The sequence below is a fragment of the Neoarius graeffei genome, chromosome 18, assembly GCF_027579695.1.
Source record: "Neoarius graeffei isolate fNeoGra1 chromosome 18, fNeoGra1.pri, whole genome shotgun sequence".
Taxonomy (NCBI): Eukaryota; Metazoa; Chordata; class Actinopteri; order Siluriformes; family Ariidae; genus Neoarius; species Neoarius graeffei.
Window position 1 is genome coordinate 63703447 of NC_083586.1, and position 21424 is coordinate 63724870.

A 21424-nucleotide genomic window follows, 5' to 3' on the forward strand; every position below is an offset into this window, starting at 1 on the left:
ACACATTTCTTCTTACAGAAAACTTCACCACATCAATGATTTTTCAATTGTTTATCCGTTTATGTGAAGCGTCTTCTGTCCACGTCCCCCAGAATGAGCCGTTACCATAGAAGCAATAATGTATTAGAACAAACGCACCATTGTCAGAGCTGCTGTTATTGAACTGTAATCAGCAAGAATTCAACAGCACTCTGGTACACACCAATCAGCCATAACAGTCTGACGCCTTTCTGTTTTAGCCAGCATTAACTTTTTCAGCAGTTTGTGCTACAGTAGCTCTCCTGTGGGATTGGACCAAATGACCCTGTCACTGGTTCACCGGTTGTTCTTTGGATCCTTGGACCACTTTTGTTTGGTACTAACCACTGTATGGAACACCCCACAAGATCTGCGGTTTTGGAGATGTTCAGACCCAGTCATCTCACCATCACAATTGGTCAAAGTCGCTCAGATCCTTACGCTCGCCCATTTTTCCTGCTTCCAACACATCGACTTCGATAACTGACTGTTCCCTTTCTTGCTGCCTAATATATCCCACCCCCTGACCAGTGCCACTGTAATGAGATAATCAATGCCATTCACTTCTTCGCCTGTCAGTGGTTTAATATTATGGCTGATCAGTATAAGTGATTAGTTATTACGTATTGAAATATACGCAGAGAATGCCGTTACATTCACACGTCCAATCCGACTCCATGACCTCAAGCCTCGCATAAGTACAATAAAAACAAATCCGTGCTCTGAAAGCCTCCAGACTGGTTCTGTAAACAAAATCTGTCTCTGTCCCCACTGAGGAAGTGTCTCTGTGACTTTAATAGGTACTAACCTGTAAACAGAGGCTAAATCTGGCCACTGTCGACATTCCTCGTAAAATTAATGAGAGGGTGTGCGTCTTATGATGGGAGCGCTCTGTTCATATGACCTCCAGGTCATGGTTTTAGTGTGTGTTTGTGTGTGATGAGAGTTTACAGACTGTGTTATTTTGTTTCCTGTCCAGCGGAAGTGAGCTTCACGTCTCTACGGGTCTACAGTAGAGCACAGATACAGGAGAACAGAAGTGGAATAGAATGTTGATGGAGATAACCGTTTGCAGTGTTGGCTGGAATCCAAGCTCCTGTGTGCGTGCGTGTGTGCGCATGTTTTTATATACTACTGAGGACCAAATGTCCCCACAAGGATAGTAAGATCTGACAAGTTCGACTTTGTGGGGACATTCGGATGGTCCCCACAAGGAAATTGCTGGTGTGTGTGTTTTTTAAACAAAAATGAAATAAATAAATAAATAAATAAATAAATAAAAGAGCCAAAAAGTTTCCTTTTCATTACTGAGGTTAAGGTTAGGGTGAGGTTGAGGTGCAGCACAGCATTAATTAACTGCATTAATAATTATGTCAATGGAAGGTCCTCACAAGGATAGTGAGACAAAACGTGTGTGTGTGTGTGTGTACACAAGTGTGTGTTCAGTGATCTCTAAGTACATGTGATTTACGACCCAGACCTCTTCAGTGACCACGTGAAGTCCCCAGCGCTGCACATGTTTTAGTAATCATGATAAATCACACGTCCTTGACTGAGTCATGACTTTATAATATGATGGTTTCTCTTCTTTTTCCTTTCATTTACAAACCAAAAAAATGTCACAGCTTATATGACATGTCCTTGTCAATAAAACGCAGACACATACAAGAAGGCAGACACACTGGCCAAACACACACACACACACACACACACACACACACACACACACACACACAGCAGCAGCAGCAGCAGTGGTGATAATAAATATTTTTGGCAAGCCACCTACATTTACAAAAAACGAGAAAGCGAGCACCAAGTTGAAACCATGTACAAGTCCACTAACAGTATCATAAGTGTGATGATCCCACGTCGTGTGTGCAGCAGTGAGGAGTTTTATTCCCACGTCACCAGAGAGTGAAGTATTTTTTAAAAATACACATACACAGAGGACATCGAGTTTGGATTCTCTTAGGAATGTCTTTCCCATCCTGTGTAATTTATGACCTAGAATGGCACACTAGAGAAGAGAGAGAGAGAGAGAGAGAGAGAGAGTATGTTTTTACTGAGGACCAACTACCGAGGACCAAGTATCCCCACAAGGATAGTAAAATCTGACAATTTCAGCCTTGTGGGGACATTTGGATGGTCCCCATAAGGAAATTGCTGTTGTGTTTTTTAAACATAACAAAACAAACAAACAAAAAAAGAGCCAAAAAGTTTCCTTTTCATTCCTGACGTTAAGGTTAGGGTGAGGTTGAGGCACAGCATTAATTAACTGCAATAGTAATTATGTCAGTCGAAGGTCCTCACAAGGATAGTCAGACAAATGTTCACAGCATTATGGGGACCTGAAAATGCTGGACAAAAATCTCAGTCCCTCTCAGGGAAATTTGATCAGGGCTAGCGTTTGACTTCTAATGGAATGTTTTTCTCTCAAAGATGCCCTTCACATTGCCATATGAGTGGCATAAAGGCGTAGCTGCTGCCCTTCAAATAATCCCTCCCATGTCGAATGTCACCTCAATCTCTTTAGGTCTCATCCATCTAGACGAGCTGCCAATATACGGTATAAAGTTATGTCTGTCAGAGTGCAGGCACTTACGGACGCAAATGCAGGGGAGAGCGGGTGCAGTGCAAACTGGTAAACAAATCCAAATTGTGTGACGAGAATCAAAGCCAAGTTGGTGTTGGGGTCGGTTGGTCAGCAAACAAGATGTCAGATGTCAAAAAAAAAGAGACCCTCAGTGAGGCTGGAGCTCATAGCGGCCACTGCTGTTGTGTGTGAGTTTGAAATCCGATCAATCCTGTAGGAGGAGTAGTGATTTTTATGAAATTGCACATGACCCCTGTGTCGCCGCATCCATGGCAGGTGGCACCAGCTGGTGAACAATTCTTGTTGGAATATGTCTTTATAGTCTTCTGGGTGAGTTTCAGTGAAAACATCCCAGCAGTTTACAAACAGTAGTGTTTGGTGTGACGAGTCACCCAAAAATTTCAGACGCCCATAAAATGTTAAATATGACAGATGGGGCCACCTTCTTGACAACTTTTATATGCACACCAATCTTGGGAACATTCCATATGAGTTTGATCAAAATCTGATCGATCCTGTAGGAGGAGTAGCGATTTTCGTGAAATTGCACGTGACCCCTCTGAAGCCTCATCCATGGCAGGTGGTGCCACCTGGTGAACAATTCTTGTTGGAATATGTCTTTAGAGTCTTCTGGGTGAGTTTCAGTGAAAACATCCCAGCAATTTACGAAGAGTAGCGTTTAATGTGACGAGTCACCCAAAAATTTCAGACGCCCATAAAATTGTAAATATGACAGGTGGCGCCACCGTCTTGCCAATTTTTATGCACACCTACCTGGGGAACATTGTATGTGAGTTTGATAGAAATCCGTTCAATCCTGTAGGAGGAGTAACAATTTTTGTAAATTGTGGACGGATCATGACAGACGATGGATGGACGACATGTGATCACATAAGCTCATCTGGCCTGGCCTGCAGCTGGATGAGCTAACAACAGAGTCAGGATCGAGAGAATAATGAAGCAGGATCAGAAACACTAATCATCAGGTCAAAACAACAAAGATATGCATCGCAAAATGATACTTCGGAGTGTTTGGCATGCTTATAAGGGAGTTGGATTGGGAACAGGTGTACTCTCAGTCAGTACTCGGGAGAGGGAGGGCGCTGTGGCACCTTGTAATTGTAGTCCATGGCAGCCATACATGACAATGTCAGTATTTACATGGGGAAAGTTTTAGCACTGTTGCCTCACAGCAAGAAGGTTCTGGGTTCGAACCTCATGGTCGACTGGGGACTTTCTGTATGGAGTTTCCATGTGTGGGTTTCCTCAGTGTGCCCTGGTTTCCTCCTACAGTCCAAAGACATGTGGATTAGATTGACCGGCTATTCTAAATCCCCCAGAGGTATGAATGTAATGGTTGTTCATCTCTGTGTAGCCCTGTGATAGATTGGTGACCTGACGCCTCAGGGTGAACCCCGTCTCTCACCTGGAGTCAGCTGGGATTGGCTCCAGCTTCCACCACAACCCTCAGTGGATCAGTGGTACAGATAATGAATGAACGAAAAGTTTTGTGTTGGTACTTGTATAAAATGTTCTGCCATTACACACACATTTATGTATTTAGCTCATCCGGCCAACAGGCAATGAGTTTAATGCCCTCATGTGTCATCCGCCATCTGTCCGGCGTTGTCCACATTTCACAAAAATCGCTTCTTCTCTCTCAATTCTTCATCGATTTTTATTCTTTTTGGCAGGAAGGTAGGTCTGCCTGGGGTGCAAATAGCTTCTACCCAAATTTGCTTAATTACAATTATTAATGAACTTATGGACTAATTAAGCCTTAATGAGCAGTTCAACAAAAATCGCTTCTTCTTGGTCAGTTCCTCACCATTTTGGATTCTTTCTGGTAAATAGGTCGGTATTCCTAGGGTGGATATCGCTTCTATATATAGCTTGTATATAGTGTATATACTGTAGCTTGCAACATATATTGCACAAGGTGGCCCACTTTAGATCGTTCCTTCTGGACTAGACAGGGCCAGAGTGAGCTATGACCCCATTGATGGTCTCGTTAAATTTTCCAACTTTTTTTTTAATGTTGCTATGTGTAGTAGTAGTAGTAGTAGTAGTAATTCATAAACTCTTTCCAACTACTAGCATTTACCAGCTCTGCATGTGATTTTCAGCGTGGACCTCATGTCTGGTGTTATGGGGACCTCTCTGACACCTACCTTACGGGGACCGGAAAAATTAGGGTGACAAAAAAAAGCAACAGAACATAAAGGTAATGCTAATAGCTAATTAGCTGATTTATGATCATGATGGATAACATTTTCTCTCAAAGAGCAGCAGCTTTTTTACCCCCAAAGCTCTTGGTGGGTACGGTTACGGTAAAACCCTGTACAGTTTATACATTCACGCCAGTTTTTATCACTGTGAGCCTGACCATGATGTTTTAATGAAATATCATGTTTGTGTTTGCGTGTGAACTCACTTTTACTGTTTAGTCATCATGGGTGCCTTTGTTTTGCGAAACAAACAAACAAACAAACAAACAAACAAACAAACAAACAAACAAACAAACCCCAAAGGACATTTAACCATTTTTCTCCTTTGTGTGTAACTTCTGATCTGTAATGACGCTGTGAGTGTGTGTGTTTTGTGCTTTCATACATTTACCTCAAGGGTATCAGAAACATTTTGGGAACAACAACACAGGACACTATAAAGGAAATGCACTGAAACATAGACGAAACTAATGAAGTGCATTACACAAATCATACTCGTTTCAGCTTCAGCTGCCATTTTCATCCATGTGAAAGTGGAAGGTTCATCTGGGTCCTCATAATGCCATTAAAACACAAATGTCAGTGAGGTCGCTTTTCAAATGTAATACTGTTATGAGATTTTCAGCTCTGCCTGCTGCTTGCTTGGGGCAAGGACAAAGCGATCAAAACAGGGGGTCAAATGCCAGTTTGAACATCTGTTCATTTGCTGGAAAGCCTACAATCCGCTGTCATTTTTTTTTTGTTGTTGTTGTTGGTTTTTTTGAGTTGTCCTACAGAAGAACTGATCAGGGGATTTCCCATAATGCACCGTGGGCATTTATAGGTCTTTAGCATTGAGAAATACCTTCAAGCATCAACTTGGTCCCCAAACAGAAGATTCATCTGAGTGTGACAAGTCTAACGCTACGTTCACACTGCAAGGCTTAATGCTCAATTCCGATTTTTTTGTGAAATCCGATTTTTTTGTGAGGTCGTTCACATTAACAAATATATGCGACTTGTATGTGATCCTCAGTATGAACGAAAAGCGACCTAAAAGTGTTCCGCATGCGCATTGCAGGATACGATGACGTCACACGCAGTGAGCATGGCCAGTGTTTACGGAAGTAAAACCGCCCGGTTGCGGTATGACCCATCCAATCTAGCTTGAATAGCTGCATCCCCCCAAATGGAAATCAGCTCCCTAACCTCTGTGTCCTTCCATTGAGAAGATTCAGAACCTTCACAGCCCGAAGCGTCCCTCGCATTGATGTCATGCGCAGGGGCGCAGATACGTTTTTTGAACTGGGGGGGACAAAAAACTGGGGGGGACAAAGCTGCCAGCAAACCAACCCCAAACCCCGATATGCCTGTCAAACTTGTTGTGGGTTACCATAGCAACCAAGCTCAAGCTCGCAACCTGTGCAGTCTGCGCAGCTCAACCAACCGAATATCAGTCTTTGTTTTGTTTTATGTGAGTTGTTGCAACTATGTATACACTGCCGTGCACCTCAATAAACCGAATGGTAATTAGTCTTTTGATTTTTCCGTGAGGTTTGCCTTATGCAAAGAAAGACAGCATAGACGTTTTTTCCTCCCTATAAGTGGGGGGGACCGAGCGAGGTGAATTTAAATCTGGGTGGGACGAATCCCACCCGTCCCACCCTCTATCTGCGCCCGTGATTATGCGCCATGTTGTTGTAACTATTTTTGAGAGACCCGCCGCCTACTTCAGCGCAGAATAGTGACGTTTGTGGCTTGTTGATGACGTGTAAGTCGGATGAATGCGACCTGACGGTTCAGACTGAAGTAGCACATGAAAAGAGCGGCTAGGAATCGGAATTAGGACCACATATCCAAACGGCCTGGGTCGGATTTGAAAAAATCGGATCTGTGTCGTTCATATTGTCAATAAAAGATCGGATACAGGTCACATATGGGCGAAAAGATCGGATTTGAGTCACTTCAGCCTGCAGTGTGAACGTAGCCTAAATATTTTGTTTATGTGCACTTGATCAGGGCGATATGAGCTAATTAACAAATCTGAAGGGCGCTCAGTGGAGTCCATACCTCCACCAACCTACATTCAAATTTGAATCAAAATCTAATCAATTGTTCCTTGGTCCATGGTCCCCACCTTTCCTCCAAATTTCATCCAAATCCATTCACTTTTTTTTGAGTTACATTGGGAACAAACAAATGGAGGCGAAAACATAACCTCCTCCAACACAGTTGGTGGAGGCAACTAGCAAGCTAATCACGAGCTACTGAATTGCCTGCAATAGCATAAGGTTGCGGTGTTTTCTTTTCTGTTTACATAAAAGCACAAGTTTACATGCATTTCAGATAAGCCAAGTTTTCACACTGTGTCATTATTTGCTGCAGTATGGTGGATAGTAAGGGTCAAAACACACACACACACAAACACACACGTCCACCAGGACACCCCTTGCCTTTTGACAAATTGAGATGATGGTCACTGTGCACCATTTTTTATAGTATGATTGTCTTTTCGTGTGTATCATAGTGCTTATCTACCTATTCTGTCATAAGTAGCTATTTTTATTCCTTTTGTTGGAACACAACAAAACCTCAAGAGGTCAAAGTTCCCTCAGACGTCACACTCCTCTGTCCCTACTGCATGGTCCGTGTTGTGAATTCGCTCCTCTAAGCAGATGTCCTCGGTCAGCGAGCTGCAGTTACTTGTACCCTCCTGCAGCCCCGCCCTGCTGATCCCTTCCACCAGTCTTACACCGTTCCGGCAGCTAATCACAAGCCGGCGGCTCTCCTCTGAGGGCGGGGCTGACACTGCAGGTTCGGGGGTGTCAGAACATTCCGGCGGTAAAGCCGCGTTGAGACTGGCACTCTTGCGGTGAGCCGTTTGGCTGTATGTGTTGCGATATTCCTCCTCGATGTCTTTCCCGAGCTTCCAACGTTTCCATCTCTTTATCATCTCATTCTTTACCTGGATGAAGACATGCGGTATGAAGAAACAATGAATGAAAAAAAAATCAGAGACATGAAGATCTGACTTGAAATCAAATGTGTTCTGACCTCTTTGTTGACAAAGCAGTACAAAATGGCCACCAGCAAACCCTGTGTATAGAGAGAGTGATATTCGTCAAAACCAGTTCATGTTGTGTTCATTTGAGCTACTCGACTAAACCAACCAACCAATCAATCAATCAATCAATCAATCAATCAACAACTTTAATAAAGTGTCGAACTTATAGCTGGCCACAGGTAGCCTACTAACTGGGGACACTAGCTATAAATAAATAAATATGAATACAATCTGAAATATATACTTCTATCTATAATTTTAAATATAAACGATAAATCTTAAATGTACACTATAAAACTTAAAAAGAAATTCCTAACTGTTATTCTCAAAAAAAAAAAGATCCTTGATTAGAATGGAATATAAATAAATAGATATGAAGGAAATATTAAATAAATATATACTCAAATCTATCATCTTAAAATATATACAATAAAATCGTAATTGTATGTTAAAATGTTTAATATATATTCTCAGTAAAACTCATCAAATCTTCAAATCTAAATCTCAGCTAAATCTAACTCAAGGACAGACTGTTCAACAATCTGATCTCATGTACAGTGGTGCTTGAAAGTTTGTGAACCCTTTAGAATTTTCTATATTTCTGCATAAATATGGCCTAAAACATCATCAGATTTTCACACAAGTCCTAAAAGTAGATAAAGAGAACCCAGTTAAACAAATGAGACAAAAATATTATACTTGGTCATTTATTTATTGAGGAAAATGATCCAATATTACATATCTGTGAGTGGCAAAAGTATGTGAACCTTTGCTTTCAGTATCTGGTGTGACCCCCTTGTGCAGCAATAACTGCAACTAAACGTTTGCGGTAACTGTTGATCAGTCCTGCACACCGGCTTGGAGGAATTTTAGCCCGTTCCTCCGGACAGAACAGCTTCAACTCTGGGATGTTGGTGGGTTTCCTCACATGAACTGCTCGCTTCAGGTCCTTCCACAACATTTCCATTGGATTAAGGTCAGGACTTTGACTTGGCCATTCCAAAACATTCACTTTATTCTTCTTTAACCATTCTTTGGTAGAACGACTTGTGTGCTTAGGGTCGTTGTCTTGCTGCATGACCCACCTTCTCTTGAGATTCAGTTCATGGACAGATGTCCTGACATTTTCCTTTAGAATTCGCTGGTATAATTCAGAATTCATTGTTCCATCAATGATGGCAAGCCGTCCTGGCCCAGATGCAGCAAAACAGGCCCAAACCATGATACTACCACCACCATATTTCACAGATGGGATAAGGTTCTTATGCTGGAATGCAGTGTTTTCTTTTCTCCAAACATAACACTTCTCATTTAAACCAAAATCTTCTATTTTGGTCTCATCCGTCCACAAAACATTTTTCCAATACCCTTCTGGCTTGTCCACATGATCTTTAGCAAACTGCAGACAAGCAGCAATGTTCTTTTTGGAGAGCAGTGGCTTTCTCCTTGCAACCCTGCCATGCACACCATTGTTGTTCAGTGTTCTCCTGATGGTGGACTCATGAACATTAACATTAGCCAATGTGAGAGAGGCCTTCAGTTGCTTAGAAGTTACCCTGGGGTCCTTTGTGACCTCGCCAACTATTACACACCTTGCTCCTGGAGTGATCTTTGTTGGTCGACCACTCCTGGGGAGGGTAACAATGGCCTTGAATTTCCTCCATTTGTACACAATCTGTCTGACTGTGGATTGGTGGAGTCCAAATTCTTTAGAGATGGTTTGTTACCTTTTCCAGCCTGATGAGCATCAAAAATGCTTTTTTTTGAGGTCCTCAGAAATCTCCTTTGTTCGTGCCATGATACACTTCCACAAACGTGTTGTGAAGATCAGACTTTGATAGATCCCTGTTCTTTAAATAAAACAGGGTGCCCACTCACACCTGATTGTCATCCCATTGAGTGAAAACACCTGACTCTAATTTCACCTTCAAATTAACTGCTAATCCTAGAGGTTCACATACTTTTGCCACTCACAGATATGTAATATTGGATCATTTTCCTCAATAAATAAATGACCAAGTATAATATTTTTGTCTCATTTGTTTAACTGGGTTCTCTTTATCTACTTTTAGGACTTGTGTGAAAATCTGATGCTGTTTTAGGTCATATTTATGCAGAAATATAGAAAATTCTAAAGGGTTCACAAACTTTCAAGCACCACTGTATGATCTACGATGGATGTTTACTTCCATTTTGGTGACAAGGAAGAACACATGTCAGTCTGTTAAATTAGCAAGCTAGCAATAACCAACTGTTATAACTTTGGCTAGTTAGCTAACCTAGCATCATCGTAACTCAAACATTAATTATTGTTCAGTTATTTTGTTAAGTAACGGGAAATTTAATATATAGCACCATTTAATATGGAATATATTTTTGACTTCTTTTAAAAGGAGTAGGATGTGTTGGTCAGCTAAGTAAGCTAGATTGGCATAACTTCCATATTGGCTATAACCATATCTTCGCTAAATTGCCATAACCAGTACATTTAACTGAAGGGCAGATTTTTACACGTCAGCATGCCAGCAACCACTTGTGCTAACTTTGTCCAGTTACCTCACATCATCAGTAAACATTACTTAAAGGCAGATTGTTAGAACAATATATAAAAGTTGTTTTTAGCATTGAAGCTAAACATGTGTCTGTGTTCTTGTGAGCTCAATGTAGAAAGGAAATATCCTTCTCGCAAATTCCCATTTGCTTTTAAAAAACAAATCACATAGTGTTTACTGATGATGCAAGGTTAGCTAACCGGACAAAGTTAGCACAGGTGGTTGCTGGCATGGCATGCTGACTTAGCCCTTGTTGTAAAAATCTGCCCTTCAGTTAAATATACTGGTTATGGCAATTGAGCTAACTAGCCAGAGGTACTGCATGTGGTTACTCTAAGCTAGCTTACTTAGCTGACCGACACATCCTACTCCTTTTAAAAGACATCAAAAATATATTCCATATTAAATGGTCCTCCATATTAAATTTCCCATTACTAACTTGCTCACTTAACAAAATAACCAAACAGTAATTCATGTTTGAGTTCCGATGATGCTAGGTTAGCTAACGAGCCAAAGTTATAACCGTTGGTTATTGCTAGCTTGCTAATTTAACAGACTTTTTCCTCCTCACCAAAGTGGAAGTAAACATCTGTAGGAGATCATACATTAGACCGTTCTGATTTCTGACCTGGAAGGAGCTGAAGAACAGGTCATAGAAGAGGCGGATGAGCCGCAACAGAGATTTCCTGTCCACGGACTCGTCGATGACGAAGGTGAAGAGGATGGCGTGAATCCCCAACAGTGGGATCAGTGTCAGTGTGGATTTAGCCAATCTGAAAAGGAGATTTTATTGCAGAAAGTCACGATAATATGGTATATATTTATTATCCAATGTATAATGTCTTGAATCAAACTAGCGAAGTCTTTACCTGAATTTATAATCTGTGTACCTCATCTGATGAGCCTTAAGTTTGGACATCAGGATCTTTATAATTCTAATAAATATAAAGAAATTAATCTGAGAGAAAGAGAGAGAGGGGGGAGAGAGTAGAAGAAGAAAAAAGGCTGTTTGTAAGGCACATTATTCATGCAAGCAGAACAAACTTTACTCTTAAACAAAAGCTTTGGACTCTGAAGCCCATAATGAGGTGTGCAGGTTATTTTCGACTTTCAACTTCACTCCAACTTGCACTCGGTACAAGTGTGTGTGTGTGTGTGTGTGCGCTGTGTGAACCTGTTAGCACACGTGTTATCAATCTGTTAGCTAGTAAACACTGTCCAACTGGCGAAAATTGGAGAACACACACACTAACAACAGGGAAGCTTATAACTTGTTCCAAAACTGAACACAAACTTTTGTTTTCGTGCTCAATCACAAATCCAATCTGGATGGATCGCAACTGGGAGATGATCTTCACACCTTACCATGTGTGCTGATCACAGTTATACTTAATAGAGCCCTGGACAGATGAGAAAGTTTCCCTCAGCATACAGAAGTGTGAATATCCAATCATACCACAACCTTTCTCTCACTCTCTCTATCCATTTAACATCAGTTTCCACTGCTGGAAAGCAGGTTTGACGTTGCATGATATGAACTTGGTTTCCTCCTCCACTTTATTCAATCATGGGCATCTGCATAATGAGGCCGCTCAATCTCAGATAGCTCCTCTCTCCGTGTTTTATGGGGCCTGTCCCTTTTCTTACACCTATCCACCTGGAGAACTGATCTCATCTATCCATTACATTACATTAATGGCATTTAGCAGACGCTTTTCTCCAGAGCAATGAACAACATACCCAGAGTAGCCTGGGGAGCAGTTGGGGGTTAGGTGCCTTGCTCAAGGGCACTTCAGCCATTCCTGTTGGACCAGAGAATCGAACCGGTGACCTTTTGGTCCCAAAGCTGCTTGGCTTCCCTAGCATCGCTTCTCTGTACACGGCCAGACCAATGTAGGCACCTACATCTTCGAGCGGTTTCAAGACCATCGATCTTCAGCCTCGCATGCAGGTCATAGGAGCTAACCTCATCATCATCATCATCAGGCTTGATGTTTTTTTCATGATTCTAAATATGCAGAAAATACTGACTCTGTAAGCAGTGGGTGGAGCCTCTGAAAATGAAATTATTTGTGTTTATTTGCAAGGTCTTGTGGGCCTCACAGCTCCACCATCCATGGTTAGTCAGGGTCCTGCCTGTCTGGGTTTCCTCTGGATTCTCGGGTTTGCTCCCACCTCCCAAAAACATGCAAGCAGGTGGACTGGTGACTCTAAATTACCCCAGATCAGGGCTTTACATGAACTTTTTTGCTCACCGGCCACTGTGGCTAGTGGTTTTCCCGAGTCACTAGCCATTCAGCCTTTTCACTAGCCACAATTTTGTTGCCAGGAAATCGCAGTTTTTTCTTCACCATGATATGTTAAAGTTTGGAAGACCTAGATGTAATTATGAATGGCAGCGTATAATGTATCTCTACAGTAGCACTCAAGTATTCAGTGCTGTTAAGGTCGCTCCCTATATGAAAACATGGAACCAATTCAGACAAAAATATAAACAGAGTATTCTGTTTATTGAACTCAAATTCAAGCCCTTTACAATATGAAATGTTGTATAATATAAAAAATAACATTCAGTACAACTGAACTGATTCTAATATTAAAAGTCCAATTCAAAACATTTATCATTGAAAACATTTGATGTTTTGATATGCAAGTATTCTGTGTATTATCAAGTATTGTTATGTATATTATGTATTATCTATTAATAGTGTGTGTGTGTGTGTGTGTGTGTGTGTGTGTGTGTGTGTGTGTGAACATGTGTAGAGAGAGACATTAAATGTCCTCATTACATTCATCATCAGATGAGTCTGAATGGTCCATGAAAAATGGTTTTCGTGGCCTGAGGCTTCCAGCAGGCCGTAAGTTGATAGCTGGAGCGGATCAACTTCTTTACAATCGCGTGAACGTTTCTAACCAGCAGCTCCATCCTCTCCAGCTCAGCCGACTTCATGACAGCCAGGGACTTGAAAGCAACGCTGTCCTGTAGTGAACCGGCCGTCTTCGCAGGTTTTGATGTTTTAGTACCGATGTGTGCATTTGACTTTGCGTGGTCCTTTATAGTTTCGAGTTTAAAATTACTGGTGCCTGTCTTTGTCAGATTTTCTACAGTCTTCACAGTACATGGTATTTTCGGTTTTGCTATGAACTAGCCAATCTGGGTGGCACGGTAGTGGAGTGGTTAGCGCTGTCGCCTCACAGCAAGAAGGTCCGGGTTCGAGCCCCGTGGCCGGCGAGGGCCTTTCTGTGCGGAGTTTGCATGTTCTCCCCGTGTCCATGTGGGTTTCCTCCGGGTGCTCCGGTTTCCCCCACAGTCCAAAGACATGCAGGTTAGGTTAACTGGTGACTCTAAATTGAGCGTAGGTGTGAATGTGAGTGTGAATGGTTGTCTGTGTCTATGTGTCAGCCCTGTGATGACCTGGCGACTTGTCCAGGGGGAACCCCACCTTTCGCCCGTAGTCAGCTGGGATAGGCTCCAGCTTGCCTGCGACCCTGTAGGACAGGATAAAGCGGCTACAGATAATGAGATGAGATGAGATCTCTTGTGTGGCGTGTAATTCACCCCTCTCATTTAAATATGTTGAAAATTTTTTGGCGCGCGCTTTGCGCATCACGGACCTCGGTGATTTTAAAATGCTGCTCCGGCCCTGATCATCTCTGCCCCTTTTTCCCTGAGCAGCAGGGTTTGAAACTCCAGCTATATGTCGCCACATAGTGCGCTTGTCAGTCATCAGCAACTTTGTTGCTTCGTTCATTAACCGCAGGTTACCGTATCATTGATTTTATCTGAGACGTTAACGAACGTTCTAAACAATTCTAACATGTTGTCAGAATGTTTATGCAGGTGCTCATGGGAGTTGTAGGCATGTAATGTTACATTGCAATGTGTTTATTATATCAGATGCCTTCAGTGAAAACTACAATTAAAATATATTTTCATACCACAGAATAAACCACCCGCCAAAGTGGCTAGTGGGACTAAAGTCATTACCCGCCAAAGCCGAATTTTACCCACATTTGGCAGGTGGGCGGGTCCTAATGTTAAAGCCCTGCCCCAGATGTGAATGAGTGTGTGACTGTGACATACCTTATGACCTAACAAGGATAATGCATACTGAAAATGAATGAATGTGAGCACAGCTTTAGGTGTAACAGTGATTCTGAACTTTATCTTCTTTCCTAGGTAGTGTTGGAGTACTCGAGACTGGTCTTCATCTCAAGATGATGTTTTGAAGGTTTCGGTCTCATCTCAGAATTGACCACATTTTCGCTCGGTCTTGTCTCAGTCTGGGGCATAGAAGACTCAGGATTTTATTTCAACACCAGTCAAGACCACAACTGTGGGGATTTCACTAAATTTGCCTGTGCATTATCTGATTTATTTGTTAATATCGCTACTGTTGGGGTGGCCAAGATGGTGTAGTGGTTAGCACTGTTACCTCACAGCAAGAAGGGTCTGGGTTTGAGCCCAGTGACTGATGGGGGCCTTTCTGTGTGGAGTTTGCATGTTCTCCCCGTGTCCGCGTGGGTTTCCTCTGGGTGCTCCGGTTTCCCCCACAGTCCAAAGGCATGCAGGTTAGGATAATTGGTGACTCTACATTGACCGTAGGTGTGAATGTGAGTGTGAAGGGTTGTTTGTCTCTATGTGTCGGCCCTGCAATAACCTGGTGACTTGTCCAGGGTGTACCCCGCCTTTCGCCCGTAGTCAGCTGGGATAGGCCCCAGCTCGCCCATGACCCTGCACAGGATAAGCAGTAGGGTGCATCAGTTGCCCCCTAAAAATGAAAAGTTCCTCCGATCATGATGCATTTTTATTTTTATGTTCCTTTTGGTAAGAAAACACACTGGGTGAAATATTTTGACAAAATTCAAAAGTTTAATGGTGGCACCAGGAGCTCAAAGTTATGGAAAAAGCTGCTATTTTATGGCTTTTATGACAAAATTTCGATCACTTTTCATGAAACATTATGGCACCTTATAGAGTATACCAAATATCTTAGATACACATTTTTAGTACATACAGTGGTGCTTGAAAGTTTGTGAACCCTTTAGAATTTTCTATATTTCTGCATAAATAGAACCTAAAACAACATCAGATTTTCACACAAGTCCTAAAAGTAGATAAAGAGAACCCAGTTAAACAAATGAGACAAAAATATTATACTTGTTAATTTATTTATTGAGGAAAATGATCCAATATTACATATCTGTGAGTGGCAAAAGTATGTGAACCTTTGCTTTCAGTATCTGGTGTGACCCCCTTGTGCAGCAATAACTGCAACTAAACGTTTCCGCTAACTGTTGATCAGTCCTGCACACCGGCTTGGAGGAATTTTAGCCCGTTCCTCCGTACAGAACAGCTTCAACTCTGGGATGTTGGTGGGTTTCCTCACATGAACTGCTCGCTTCAGGTCCTTCCACAACATTTCCATTGGATTAAGGTCAGGACTTTGACTTGGCCATTCCAAAACATTAACTTTATTCTTCTTTAACCATTCTTTGGTAGAACGACTTGTGTGCTTAGGGTCGTTGTCTTGCTGCATGACCCACCTTCTCTTGAGATTCAGTTCATGGACAGATGTCCTGACATTTTCCTTTAGAATTCACTGGTATAATTCAGAATTCATTGTTCCATCAATGATGGCAAGCCATCCTGGCCCAGATGCAGCAAAACAGGCCCAAACCATGATACTACTACCACCACGTTTCACAGATGGGATAAGGTTCTTATGGTGGAATGCAGTGTTTTCCTTTCTCCAAACATAACGCTTCGCATTTAAACCAAAAAGTTCTATTTTGGTTTCATCCATCCACAAAACATTTTTCCAATAGCCTTCTGGCTTGCCCACGTGATCTTTAGCAAACTGCAGACGAGCAGCAATGTTCTTTTTGGAGAGCAGTGGCTTCCTCCTTGCAACCCTGCCATGCACACCATTGTTGTTCAGTGTTCTCCTGATGGTGGACTCATGAACATTAACATTAGCCAATGTGAGAGAGGCCTTCTGTTGCTTAGAAGTTACCCTGGGGTCCATTGTGACCTCGCCAACTATTACACGCCTTACTCTTGGAGTGATCTTTGTTGGTCGACCACTCCTGGGGAGGGTAACAATGGTCTTGAATTTCCTCCATTTGTACACAATCTGTCTGACTGTGGATTGGTGGAGTCCAAACTCTTTATAGATGGTTTTGTAACCTTTTCCAGCCTGATGAGCATCAACAACGCTTTTTCTGAGGTCCTCAGAAATCTCCTTTGTTCGTGCCATGATACACTTCCACAAACATGTGTTGTGAAGATCAGACTTTGATAGATCCCTGTTCTTTAAATAAAACAGGGTGCCCACTCACACCTGATTGTCATCCCATTGATTGAAAAGACCTGACTCTAATTTCACCTTCAAATTACCTGCTAATCCTCGAGGTTCACATACTTTTCCCACTCACAGATATGTAATATTGGATCATTTTCCTCAATAAATAAATGACCAAGTATAATATTTTTGTCTCATTTGTTTAACTGGGTTCTCTTTATCTACTTTTAGGACTTGTGTGAAAATCTGATGATGTTTTAGGTCATATTTATGCAGAAATATAGAAAATTCTAAAGGGTTCACAAACTTTCAAGCACCACTGTATTCTAAATATATTATCAAGCACAGTTTGAGTTTTAGCTGCTCATTGAATCATTGTTCAACTACTTTTAAACAATACAAATGTATTATGAATTACATTAATGCTTTTCAATCCCTTGCAAAGGTTCTTAACATGATCTCTGGGTCACAAGAAATCAATAAATGGAGTCCAACATTGTGATTCAAACCTTACACAAAAACATAAAATAAGCGTTTTTTGGCAAAAAATGAACCTTATGGTGCCACCATTACTTTTGAATATGGTCAAAAAATTTTACAGGGTGTCTTTATAGGTGAAAAGGAACACCCAAACAAAAATGCATCAGATTTTATGAAAGTGAGGGCAACTGATGCACCCTAATAAGCAGTTAAGGATAATGGATGGATAGATTGCTATTGTGATTGGATGTAAAATTTCCTGCTTCAAACGTGACCAATGATGTGACTCATTGCTAATTTGATATTTTTCTTCCTGTTAATGGCTTTCACCCCTCCCCCACCCACTTGGTATTGTCCTGCCTTGGTCTTGGTCTTGACTTGATCTTTACCCCTCAAAGTCTTGGTCTTGATACACTCTGGTCTCCGTCATGACTTGGGCTCGGTTTAGATGGTCTTCACTACAACACTATCTCCTACTATTGGTTGCTTTGTTGTTGTTCCATGTTTGCCGCGTTTGCTAGTTTACCACACACTTATAAGTCATCTAGTTTCCTTTTTATACCTCTGGTTACTTGGGTTTGACTTGGATGTCAACAACAGCAATATCTTCAATCAATTTTGCACTTGCCTCCATTCAATATCAATGTAATCAACATCATGATCATTTTAATATTTCATTGTATATAATTTCATCTTTCGATTTCAGCCAATTGTATTACACTGCCTACTTACACCAGTTATTTGGGTGACAACAGGTAATACTGTACATGCACAAGCTATTGTCAGTTTCTTTCATAACTATTAAAGCAACACAGTAAAAAAAATTCTGTGTGTCTTACCAGATAGGCAAACAGGATGGGTGAGCGGATAATCCACCAGTAGCCCATGTTTATATTCTTCTCCCAGCATCTGCACACAGAACACAAACAGATCACAAGCTGGATTCAACACTGCAGCTGTAAATACATTCTGCATATGGCTGAGTCCACATCATTCACTCATTAACCATTTCATACACACACTGTGGTTCAGGTTCTAAGTACACCCAGAACATGAGAACATGAGGACTTTGTGGTGGTCAGAATGTAGGCGCTAAAAGCAGGGATCAGAACCTTCGATAAAATGGAATGATGTGGAAATAGAAACCTTGTTTCATTTATTTTATTAAGCTGACAATCAACTTAAATAATTTAACTGATCCATGTCATTCCATGAGCATCCCTCAACAGGAACATTCAAAGGTTCTATATGGAACCCTTCTTTAATGTCATTCCACTTGTCCATACATATGCCTTTTCCACCAAGGCAGTTTGAGGGCCAGTTTGGATCTGGTACCTAATCTCGAATCAGTTCTTCATGTTTTGACAGCCAAAGAACCAGCTCTCAACCAGAAACTGGTTCCAGAGAAACTGGCACCAACACTTTGCTAGTCGAGAACCAAGAACTGCTTACATCAGGAGCTAGGAGCAGGATTATCATGACCAACAAGACCAGCTAAAACTTCGTGACCGCCATGGCCTACTGGTTAGAAAATAAGCTTTGGGACCAAAAGGTCTATGCTCTATGTTCTATGTGGACCGCTTTTCAAGTGGTCCACATAGAACTCTACAATAGTGATTTTTTTCCCCCAAGAAAGGTTTGAAGTGGAATCTGGTTAGACAACTAGGAAGCCTGAAAATTCCCAAGAACATTTGAGAGTTCTTAAAGGGTTCTTTTGCAAGCTTGTCTTATATCATAGGGGAAGCTATGGCTGAATGGTTAGAGCTGCAGCCTTGGAACCAAAAGGTTGCTGGTTTGATTCCCTGGACCAGCAGGAATGGCTGAAGTACCCTTGAGCAAGGCACAACCAAGTGCTCCCCAGGTTGTACATTGCTTTGGATAATAGTGTATGCCATTAATGTAAGAAGAAAAAGAGATGACATAGTCTGTCACTGGCATTGTGCTTGGTTCTAGCAGGGCTGGGGAGTGGTGCTATCAAGGCTGGACTAGTGGCACTAGCAGGGTGTGCTAGTGGCAGAGACATGTTTTGGCTCTCTAGCCCGTGGAAAAGCAAACCGGTTCATAAGTTGAACCAGCTCCGAACCAGCACAAGCCCAGAACTAGCACCTGATTCATGTTGTGAGAAACCTTTTAAAGATTCTAAGTAGCAACAAGTAACAGCAAGTTTCCTGATACAAAGGGCTTCAAGCTTTCTATCAGGAAACTTGCTGTTTCAAGCTTTTTAAGCTAGGAACTCTTAAAAACCTAAAGAATATATGAGGGTCCCTAAAGTATTGCTCCACTTGTTTATCTGGGGGAACTTTTCAAGTGGTCCACATAGAACTCTACAACAGTGATTTTTTCCCCCAAGAAAGGTTTGAAGTGGAACCTGGTTAGACAACTAGGAAGCCTGAAAATTCCCAAGAACATTTGAGGGTTCTTAATGGGTTCTTTTGCAAGCTTGTCTCATGTCATGAGGGAAGCCATGGCTTAATGGTTAGAGATGCAGCTTTGGAACCGAAAGGTTGCCGGTCCGATTCCCTGGACCAGCAGGAACGGCTGAAGTGCCCTTGAGCAAGGCACCTAACGCCCAAGTGCTCCCCAGGTTGCTCTGGTTACATTGTATGTCGCTCTGGATAACAGCGTCTGCTAAACGCCTGTAATGTAATGTTAAAAGTTCCAGAAAAGGTTTTTTAAAGTGATAATGTTCTTTGTGTCTTGATAAACAATTTGTTCACTGTTTTTGTTGGTCTGACAAATTAAATGACGAATCTTTTCCCATCATATTTATGTGAGGCCTGATTCTGTCCTTATTAACCTGCGTTACACTTCTGTCCTGTTTTGCATACCAATTCCATATATGGCAAATGTTTCAGTTTTTTGTTACCCTGTTGCCGTGGTAGTTGGTTAATCTCACCTGTTGCTTCTTACACTCGGAGTCATTTCTGAGCCAAGTTTTCTTAGTCATGTCCACTTCTAGTTCCAAGTTTTGACTTTTTTTTCCAAAGGTTTATTTTTTTTATTTTGACTCCAGCCCACAACCGTAAGTCTGATCCTTGATAAGTCTGAACCTAATACACACTTCATTCCCAGCAGGTGCTAGAACTATGAAAAACTTTGATTCCCAACATTATTTACACAAACACCATATTTTTAATTAAATGTTTTTTTTTTATATTTCAATTATGCAATCGTAGATGTAACATGGAACTGGTGAAAATTTTAATCACAGTTCTCATTAATTCTTCCTGATGAAGCCACGACAATAAGCATGAATAACTGTTTATTCTCGGCTGATACTTACCCTTCGTTATCTCAGGTTAATTAATAATTCTACTTGCAGAAAGACTGTGAGGTCATGCTCACTTTTAAAAATAAACACATAAGAAAAGGTTTTGCTCTTCTTGTGTCTTGTGTGCAGGAAATGATAAAACTAAAAGCCAATTACTTCCAAAACAAAAAAGCTCGTTTATTAGCTAGAAACTGAAGAAGTGAAAAAGCTCTTACACACACAAATGGTGTTCTGAAACGTAACCATGGCAACCAGATCAGGTGGTTATTATTAATCTTGTAGCAAGTTTTAAGTTGATGCAAACTTTAGTAAAGTGTAACCACATCATGCTCGCTATGTTAGCTTTCACATGCTAGGTTAGCTTTCTTAGCTGAGTTAGCGTTTCCTCTAGCATTGTTTCAACTCATTACACAAGCTTTATTTTACTTGGTTAATGTTTGCTTGCAGGTTCATTTCCACTCACGAGTTTACTCCGACACAAACATTAGCTAGAAACTGAAGAAGCAAGCTGACGACTGGTTACACTGGCACTTACACAAGCGTGACTCAAGGTTGTAAAGGCCCCGCCCACTTTCCAATAAAAGGAAAGGCACTAAATTCATACAGATGCTGGAAAGCTAATTATTCAAAGATCAGCGGATTCACAGATTTAATTATATAATGACACTGAATGGTTACGTTTTCAGTACTTACAGATCATTTTCATACAGATACTTGAGTGTCACCCACGGCAACACGAACATCACCGGCGCACCTGGAATTTAAAAGAAGGTGAAATCGATGAATATATAATATAAACATCAGTTCAGCCACAGACGTCACTTCCAATCCACATCCAAATTAACATAATGTAACATAATGAAGGAGGCGTGGCCTCTGTACCTGTCAGTCTCAGTAAATGAGGTGTGGCCTCTGTACCTCTGTCTCAGTGAAT

General features: G+C 41.4%; 1 protein-coding gene across 1 annotated transcript in view; it reads right to left on the reverse strand.

Moving 5' to 3' along the window:
• Positions 1-6010: 6010 nt before the first annotated feature.
• Positions 6011-21424, reverse strand: part of gcgrb (glucagon receptor b) — an 81880-nt gene continuing 66466 nt past the window's right edge. The window contains exons 9-14 of the mRNA XM_060899205.1: positions 21184-21244; positions 18059-18128; positions 11304-11392; positions 11063-11207; positions 7873-7914; positions 6011-7783 (exon numbers count right to left, since the gene is read on the reverse strand). Of these exons, the coding sequence (XP_060755188.1) occupies positions 7430-7783; positions 7873-7914; positions 11063-11207; positions 11304-11392; positions 18059-18128; positions 21184-21244 (761 nt within the window). The 3' untranslated portion in view covers positions 6011-7429. The remainder of the gene's footprint in view (positions 7784-7872; positions 7915-11062; positions 11208-11303; positions 11393-18058; positions 18129-21183; positions 21245-21424) is intronic.